General features: G+C 45.6%; 1 protein-coding gene across 7 annotated transcripts in view; it reads left to right on the top strand.

Annotated features, from left to right (window-relative positions):
* Positions 1-2,924: 2,924 nt before the first annotated feature.
* KNDC1 (kinase non-catalytic C-lobe domain containing 1) overlaps positions 2,925-9,567 on the top strand; it is a 71,932-nt gene continuing 65,289 nt past the window's right edge. For 5 of the 7 annotated variants that reach the window (XR_015950195.1, XM_035138280.3, XM_088670388.1 and 2 more), the window contains exons 1-2: positions 5,293-5,733; positions 7,525-7,723. Coding sequence is in view for 5 of the 7 variants with exons in the window: in XM_035138280.3 (XP_034994171.3) it covers positions 5,647-5,733; positions 7,525-7,723 (286 nt within the window). In the remaining 2 variants the exon portion in view is untranslated. Of the gene's footprint in view, positions 3,169-5,292; positions 5,734-7,524; positions 7,724-9,567 lie in introns of those variants that run through there. The other 2 variants (XM_088670389.1, XM_060274843.2) reach the window with 2 other exon arrangements.

Raw genomic sequence — 9,567 nt, 5'->3', positions numbered from 1 at the left:
CATACACTTCAATTCTAAGAGATCTCAGGGGAGCAAAATCCCGAAGCTAAATCCAGTCTGAATCCAACACAGACTGACAGTGCAATCCTTTACTTCTTTATTCAGAAGCAAGTGTTGTAAGATACAGTTACTGACTCACACTTGCATGCATGAAAGGTTTAACCTGAGCGCAGGCTGCTCTCTGCGGCCTTTTGTTTGCTCCCTTCCCATCTCAGTCTCTTCGAGCTTCCTGGAACAAGCAAGAAGGAGCCATGTGGAATGGCTCCCAACTGCAAGAAGAACCAAGTGAACTGAATTGCTCTAAAAATGAGAATTTATAGCCTGAGTCTTTGCTAACGCAAAGACTGCATGATCCTGTTTGTAAGGAAACAAAGTTCTTTTCTTTTTAAATTCTTTGGAACCTTTTTGCACCTTCAATTTACTGCTAACAGATGGAGACTTGAATTTCTGTAACTTCTGGAAACTCTGTGAGTAAAATATTCACCTATTTGCACAGCTAAGTGTCTGTGATTTATTCTAGTCTAAGTAGAATGGGGGAATATTTGTTTAAAGGTGGATAAGGGCAAATGTACAGTAAATCTCACCAAGTTTAAATGTGCTTGGACCAACCACTATTGTACTAACTCTGCTACAGGAGAGTCAGGATCTCTCTTCCAAACCTTTCAACAGGTAAGTGGGCATAAGACTGCTGCCTAACAATGTGGCCCTAACCCCTTGAGCTGTGCTGCTGGAGGAGGTCAGGGTTAAGACCAAGGCAACCCTCTACTGCCTGCTGCCACAGTAGAGGCTCCCCAGCTACTCCTAGCGGGATGGGGAGATACCACTGTGGTTCGCTATGTTGGTGACAGCTGCAAAGGGTTCCTAGTTTTTCTTAACATTTCTAATCTGATTTTTTTTAATTTATTTTTTGCTTATATCCTTTCAGAAGTGAATGTTGTAGGTAGGGAAAGTATCCAGGGATCAATATTTAATCAGGAGAAACTGTCCCAATATACTGCAGAGTTGTTATTATTATTTTTACAGCAACTTGACTTGTTCTGGGATGTGTGTTGATTTAAATATTTATAACGAAAAGGTTTCATCTTGCTTACCTGATGTGTTGTTTCCAACTAATGCATAATATGACAAATTTATTTATATTTAAAGGTTTTTTTTTACAACCCAAAGAAGAAGAAGGGGCTGGGGAAAGGATCCCAGGGAGGCTTAAGCATCAAAGCAAGACAGTCCCTGCCCTTGAGCTTAGAATCTAAAACACAGAGAGGGGCCAAGGGCATTCTGATGCTCTTGATGCCCCACCTATGCTATGCATGCATGGTGCTGAGCTTCCATTGCCATGCCCCTTCCCTTCTCCCTTTCAGTAAGCACCAGCACCCCACTGTGTTGGGAGGCCAGGACAGCAACAGAGGCCCACCTGTGCGACCTTTCTGGTTGTTCCTTATTGGAGGGAAGAGGAAGAAAGCAAATTTGTGCATTAGTGCTTACAAGGTCCCCCTGTTAGGATCTCTTACACATGAATAGGACCCTGGCAGAGACACATGCCCGACTGGCATGTTCCCTCCCTCCTGGTCGATCGTTCGGGAGCTTCAAAAGCTTTCTCCAGCCCAAACATCACAGCAACTGATGCCAACTGACATCAGCACACTTACGGATCCGCAGAGTTTGCGCAGTTGCGTAACAGACCTCAGCAACTCAGCATTTGGCTAATCTATCTTATTTACATATAAACACACACGGAGCACTGCAACACGGCTCCCTCTCTCTCTAGCATCAGACAGCAAAGAGAATGAACAAAGGACAACAGTCCCACTTAAGGAAACACAGTAACACAAACATCCTGTCTCCATCACATCCCACTGTGGAATGAAAACATATACCGTCATATGAGAGACAACAATCCCATGACTGCAGCACGGGGAATGAATCTCCAACACCCCCAACCTTTTAAAAATAACCAGCTGAGATGGGGACAGTCCTGGTTTTCTTGTATCTCTCCCTATTATTGCCTTTCAGGGAAGCCTCATTAAAATGTTGTTAGTGTTGCCATTGTCCAGGGTTTAGCTTTCTCTCCACTTGGCTCTAGAGTAGAGATGGGGACCATGTGGCTTTTGGATGATAGTGAGCTTCAGCTCTCATCATCCTTCACTGCTGGTGACATTGGCTTGGACTATTGGGTTGGAGTCCGATGGCATCTGGAGGGCAATAGGACCCCAGCTTTTCTGTACAAATAAAATCTATGAATGGAAATGCATTTTGTCCTTACATCGCACACATGTAACTGCCTGGGCATGAATGAGTCAGCACACAATGCACCCCCTCCACCAGCTTCTGTGGCTTGTTTTTGAACTGTTGACGACATAATGTATTCTGTTTTCTGCTTTGTTCTTTTAAGCATTCTCTTGTAGCTTTTAAATCAACCAAGGACAGGCTGCTGCGGCATAAATGAACGAAGCTTACAACACCATTAAGAGCCTTCAACAGTGTGCCAGTATTAGAGAGGATGGGGCTCAGGAAGTGTCGCTTGAAATGAGAACTGGGCCATTACCCTATTTCATCTACTGACAATCCTAACTGGTCTTGTCTGCTCAGAAGTAAGTCACGCTATGAGTCCCAGGTAAGTGCATCAGATCGCAGCAAAAGGCTAGGAGTGCCGTTGAATGGCATTGCAGAAACATGCATAGGGCTGTGTTTTACTCATGCATACACTGGAATCCTAAACACACTTCCCTTTTTCATAGACTCACATTGGACTGAACTGTCAGAATAATATTATTCCAGTCACTATGCAGAAACCAGAACAATAACAAAAATGTGTTTACTTTTTACTGTTCTTATTTCTCCACAGTGGCCCCAATAGTCCTTTAGAGGTTTAACTCGTATTTAGTGTGGAGTGACTTTCTTTCTTTCCTTTTCTTTTTTGAAGGCAGTCTACTTCTTGTGCATCTGGTGAAGTTTGGTTTGAAGTCTAGGAAAGCTCAGCATGGCTGGGCCAAGACACGTTGCTGCTGAAACGACATTTTGGCACCTGATTTGGCAAATCCAGCAAGTAGCTCTGTCCCTCCCAAGCAATGAAAATTGTTGTTGGTTATATACCACCCCAATCTCCAAAAGCAATGCAAGATTCCAGGGGCATACCTAGCCATTGATGAGGTTGGCTCTGCCAAGGCACAGGTAGGTGCAAAAATTGAGCTGTTGCTTGGCTTCCCTGCTGCTGCTGCTTTTACATTTAAGAATACAGTGGTACCTCTAGTTACAAACTTAATTTGTTCCGGAGGTCGGTTCTTAACCCCAAACTGTTCTTAACTAGAGGCTTGCTTTCGCTCATGGGGCCTCTTGCTGCTGCTGCACCGCCAGCACATGATTTCCATTCTCATCCTGGGGCAAAGTTCTCAACTCGAGGTAACTCTTCCAGGTTAGCGGAGTTTGTAACCTGAAGTGTTTGTAACCTGAGGCATTTGTAACTTGAGGTACCACTGTAGAGCTTCCCTTGCAGGCTGCAGCCAGATCTTTTACAACTCCCAAGAGACTGTGATCTACTCACAGAGTTAAAAACTGGCAGTGATCTGCCCCCTTTTAGGGGGTTCAGGTCAAAATTTTTGAGCTTTTTTTTTTTAGGAAGGAGGAACGCCCATTTTTGAGGGGTGCAGGGCAAAAGTGTTGGGCTTCTTTTAGGGGAGTCAAACTTGTTGAGCTTTTTTGGGGTGAGCCAGTGATCTACCACAGATGTCCAGTGATCTACCGGTAGATCATGATCTACTTGTTGGACATGCCTGCTTTACAGAAAGCAGGCCTCACTACAATGTTGCAACTTGCCTATTAACACCTTATACCTTAGGGTACATATTTGCATCAGACTTCATGATGAAATAAAACAGGTGTGCAAGAAGCCCAGAACTTTAGTTTAATGCCCTGAAGGATGACTGGGAAAATATTAGCTAGAGTCTGACATTCATTCATTTATTAGGTTAAGGATGGGGGATCTCCCCCACAAAAAAACAACTTAGAAAAATAAACCCCACATAGCTACATTAAAACCAAGAGGAAAGATAAATTTAATAACAATTACCCTATCCTGACACCTGAATTGGCTCCCTGAAGCTCCAGCCTCCCTCTGCCTAAGGGCAAGACCAGACTTGTATGGACATAACTCAATCCTTATCAGTGCAACTGTAGGCAATTTTATCCAGAAACTAAACCCCCTTGAGTTCAACTGAGCGCAATCCCATGCATGCCTACTTAAGCACACGCTTCTGTGTTTTTAAGGGCTTAATATAGGGTTACCAGACGTCCCTGGTTCCTGGGGACAGTCCCCAGATTCACCAATCTGTCCTCAGACAAAATCTGTCCCCAGAGTGTTCCTGAATTTTAATTAATATCCTCGGATTTATGCCTGGGGACGTCTGACAAAGCAACATGGTGGGCACCAAGGCAGCAAGCAACACCGGAGGTCCCGGCCACGTCAAAGTTCCAGCCAGCCAATCTGCTGGCTGGCTGGGGGGCTATTTAAATCAAGGCGCGAGCCAGAGAGCATCTTTCTGGCTCGCGTCCTCAATCAATGCTCACCCCAAACTCGCGTATAGCTGCCAGCAGCAGAAGAGCCTGCGGCGCTTTTCTGCTGCGTACTCTGCGCGTCTGAGTTGGGGGGGGGGGTCGAGCGAGGAGCTGAGGCGGTAAAGAAGAGAAGCATAGAAAAGAGCTGTACCGCATTGTGAGGCAAGACAGGGAGAGAGAGACAGAGCGCGGCGGGTCTTGTGTGTGTGTTTTCCCAAGACCAGCGAGCACCTTTACTTGATCCCTCCCCCCTTTTTGGCGTTTGTGTGTTTGTAGATGGCCTTCTCCACCTGACAACTTTGGGGTTCCCCCTTTAAAAAGGTCACGAACTCTGGGCAACCCTTTCCTTAAAAAAGCATGATTTTTTTTATAAAAAAGTGTCCTAGTATAGGATTGCAGCTTCACTTCCTAGTATGCATATTTAGGATTGCAGCCCAAACTGCTTCAGATTACAGGGTGATCGTAAAGGACCTTAATCCCTAGTATTGTACAGATTTTGGACTCCAACCTAGGTTCCCTCAATTTCAAATAGGATTGCAGCCTTCGTCTCTAGAGCATGTCTCTTGGATTGTAGCCCAAGTACAGCGCCTTCTGAGCTTTAGAAAGTGGACTGCGTTCCACGTGGCGTTCCCTCTCCTTTAAAAACAAAACGCCCCCGCCCCCGCCCAGTTCTTCGTTTCCTCCTTTCGTTCCAAATCGATCCCAAGGGCGGGAGGGCGGGTGGGTGTGTGTTTCTCTCGGCCCAGAGAGAGGCGGGGCGTCGCCTGGTGGGCGAAGGCGAGGCGCGAAGCAGCGTCTGTTGCCCTGGGCGCTCGTCCGACGGGGCGGGGAGGCGGCGGCGGCTCCCAGCTGCAAACTCGGCGTGGCTGAGAAGGTGTAGGGAAGTGCGCAACACAGACACACACAGGTGTCGGGAAGGACGCGACACAGACACACACAGAAAGACCAGAAGAAAGATCGAACAGGGCAGCCCTTCTCCATGGAAGCCGAGCGGCCCGGACTTGACTTCGGGGCGCGCTGCGTCAGGAGCGGCGAAGCTCTGGTCCTTTAGACTGGCCTCTCCTCGGGCGGACAGGCGTCTGCGCGCAAGCAGCCGCCATGGGTGACTTTGCCGAGGAGGAGCAGCAAGCGGAGGACGAGGCGTGCTGCGACTTCGAGCCTTTGCCTGCGCTCTCGGAGGACGAGGTGAGCGTGGCCCGAGGCGAGGACAGAGCAGCCCGGGCGCCGCGCGCAAACTTGCCCTGGACGGTCGCCTCCACCCTGCGCGCCTTCCCTTTCCAGCTTCCCTCCCTGCTCGGCTGCTTTCTGTGTGTGGCGCTTGTCTCGGGGCAGAGGGTGGAATCGCCCCTGCCCTGCTAGGCCACTCCGGGGATAATGGGCTCTGTTTGACCTGCGGCTGTTGCCCTTCCGTGTTGTGGGAATGTAACCTAGGAACCACATTTCCATGGCCTGACAACCGTTGGCCGCTATTAACCCTTCGGGGAATAGGCAGCGACAGCAGCGGCAGCAGCAGCAATTGGTCAAAATTGCTTCATAAAGGTAACTGGCTGAGCCCAGTCCACCTTTCAGTGAAAACTACCCCACACCCCTTTTAGAAAACAAAAAAGTGAATCTTTTGTACAAAAAAGTGAACCTTTTGTACAGCCAGTTGCAAAGGAGATCTATTAAACAAGTTTTTAAAAGTAGGTAAAGAGAGGCTTGGTTTCTTTTAAGCCTCATTGAAGCCAATGGTTGCTAAGTAAACACAGAGAATGCATCAATGGGGTTTAATCCCTCAATGTAGGTAGAGAGGCTGCAGTCCTAGTAGATTTCTTTCTGAAAAAGCCGCCTTGAAATCCCTGGCTGCTACCTAAAAGTAGAGGATGACTCGTGACTTCTAAGCAAAGGGGGCTGAATCCCATAAAGTCAGCTGCCCCCTTGATCCCATTGATTTTAGTGGGAGAAATAAGCAGAAACATAACTCTCACAGAAGTCAGTGGGTCTTACACTGCTGGAGTGTGCCCATGTTTAGGGTCAGTTTGAAACTGCTATCTTTCCGAAGTCATGGAAGTTAGCTCAGCTGGTTAGAGCATGGTGCTGATAATGCCAAGATTGCAGGCTTGATTCCTGTATGGGACAGCTGTGTTTTCTTCCATTGTAGGGGGTTGGAATAGATGATCCTAAGGGTCCCTTCCAACTCTTATGATTCTAAGCCTATTTTCACTTTTTAAAGTGTGCTGAATTACTGGTACCTTCTGTGTATGTTACCTGTCTATATGAATACAAAGGCATGTGCTTTGATAAACTGAATTTTAGATGCTTCAGTAAAGTGCCAATATTAGCCCTATTCACAAAAGGCCTTTAGCGGAGCAAGATCTGTTCATCAAACTCTAGACATGTGCCCCCCCAAAAGCACATACCAGTAGGAATGTAAATGTGATCTTCCACTTGTACTGGAAGTAGGTGGGTTTTCATTCAGATCTTCTTATCGGCAAGCCCTAGGCTCTGTGGTTTAACCCACAGTGCCACCTGCGTCCCATATATCTCATCTTGGATTTACGTTAATTCCGTGCATTTTTCATTAGTAACAACCTATTTGGGGGAAGGGAAGGAGATGGAATGGTTTCATTTTTCCTGTGCTGCTCATTCATAGCTGTGCCCCACAAGCCCTGTGCTATGTCATTGACAATCGCCTTAGCAACTGTTCCAGATGAAATACGTTTTGGAATCTGTAGACAGCTTCAACTAGAGAAAAAGAGTGCCACAGACAGTAGGGGGGAGAGAATTAAGAAGAACAGGAGAGGAATGGAACAACTGGAAGGCACCATAAAAGTGCACTGTGTGAAAGAGACATGTGTCTTCTAGATCTTTTGTCCTAGAAAGCCTTAAACTTGCTGGAAACATGTTGGGTTTGTGTATTATAGATTATATTTGACACAATTGGCTACAAGTAATGTCAAAAAATGTGGAGTAATTTATGAATTCATGTCTTGGCAGGAGAACGTGTCTCTTGCTGATGTATTGTCACTGCGGGATAGCTGTCTCACTGAGGAAGATATCTGGGCTGTTTGCTTGGAGTGTAGCCAGTCTCTGAAGAGCATTGCCCATTCTGCAATCTTCCAGACACTTTGCATTACTCCTGACACTTTGGCTTTTAACACCAATGGCAATGTATGCTTCATGGAGCAGATCAGTGGTAAGTATTTATGCTCCTAGGCAATTCGTTGCAAAGTGCAAAAAACTCATGCTGAGAGGATGTAGTGAAACATTATATTCTCTCCATCAGACTTGTACATGGATTTTAATTAGATTGGAAACTGTAATTTCTTAATGCAAGGATGAGTGTCAGCCCACGTAGAGCTAAATTAGGATATATCAACTAATACTGTATGTTCATTTAGTTGTTACAGTGTTGAACAAAGGTTTCAAATTCAAATTTTAATAAGCTTTTAGATTCGATTCATTGGGCTAATCAATATCTTCCAAAGGATCTACACAAGATGATTGCTGCCATACACTTGTCTGGATGTGCTTTATATATAAAGAGAGTCTTACAACTAGGCGAGGATGTGAGGGACTGAGGATGAGATGCCCTAGTAAAAACTGATGTAGCTGGCATTGGCATAAAAATAGTTAACAAACAATAGGCCTTACACAACTTACTGTCCCTTTCCTCCAGTGAATTGGTCTCATACTTGTTGGAAATAATGATGGCTAAGAATAAAATTCCAAACTATCCCCATTTCCATTAATCTGTATGCTGAACTACTATTGGCTAAGATGATCAGAGCAATGTTGCCTTGCCTCAGTATTTCTAAACATTGTCATGAAGAAGCCTGGATGCAAAGCTGGGTAATATTTAGTCCTTCCGATGTGGCAAGAGGAAACCTACGAGGAAGTGGAGGTGATGGGCAGACATGGTTCTCCATATGTGAGAGGAATTTGGAATGTTCTGTTAATATAATTGTGGCCTGAAATGCTCATCCAGCCAGCAACAGAGAGGATACTCTGTTACGGAGGCAGGGACTCTTTGCAAATATGGAGAGATGGGGTTAAAAATGAATGTGACGTGGGGAGCTGTCTGTAAGCAACTGGAGGAAGGATGGATCTCTGGAACCTGTCTGCTTGGAACTGAGGAAGAGAAGGCACATCAGAGTCAACTTCTACTCTTCTGAGGCATTGTGCAGATGGGCAAGTCAGAAGTAGAGTTGAGGGCTCCACCACAGATGCAAGATGTATTGCCTTTTATTCTGGGTAACTATGCCAGCCTTGAAATTAACTACCTGCCTTGGGCAAGTAACAGTAATTTCTAAGAAAGTAGCTTTCTCGGGTTATGTGACACAAGATAAATGGGGCATACAACTTTGCTTATGTACTGGTAAATTTTTCATGCTGTCTGTCAAGCTGTACTATGTAAGCTCATTGGTTTTATTTTCATGTCTTGTATTTTTTCAAGCACCTTTAAGTTGGGTCTAGCAGCTTGCAATACAAGATTTAATGGGTTCAGCGTGGATTTATTATCTGTCTAGCAGCATCTCAAAACTCATTGTAGTAAATATGTAGTGGGGGCAACTATGTCTACTCTGTCATCAGAGGTGTTCTCTAAATGTTTTAGGACTCCTGACAACCTAGGCTGCAATCCTGGTGCTGGTTATTTGGGAGTAAGCCCTAATGAATTCAGTGGGACTTACTTCTGAGTAGACATGGTTAGGCTTGCAGGTGAGGAACCTGTGCTGTCTTGATATTGTTGGCAACCAACTTCCATTATCCCTAAGCATTGGCTATATTGACTGAGGCTGATGGGAGTTGGAATCCCAACAATGTTAGAAGGACCACAGGTCCCCAACTCCTATAGGACAGAGATATAACCTCTCTCACTGATGTGCCGTTTTATATATGAGGATCTCTGAGATGGGTGGGTAGGAGGAAGAGGTAGCATCCTTACTCAGCATAAAATAGTGCAGGGAGATGGTGTTGGTTGTTGGTTTAGTCTTATCTGGAGTTTCCACGTCTGGGGCAAGTGTGAGAAATGGAATATGG

This window comes from Zootoca vivipara, chromosome 5, assembly GCF_965207765.1.
Source record: "Zootoca vivipara chromosome 5, rZooViv2.hap1.1, whole genome shotgun sequence".
Taxonomy (NCBI): domain Eukaryota; kingdom Metazoa; phylum Chordata; class Lepidosauria; order Squamata; family Lacertidae; genus Zootoca; species Zootoca vivipara.
Note: the sequence above shows the minus strand (reverse complement) of the source record. Positions and strands in the feature narration are given on the sequence as shown.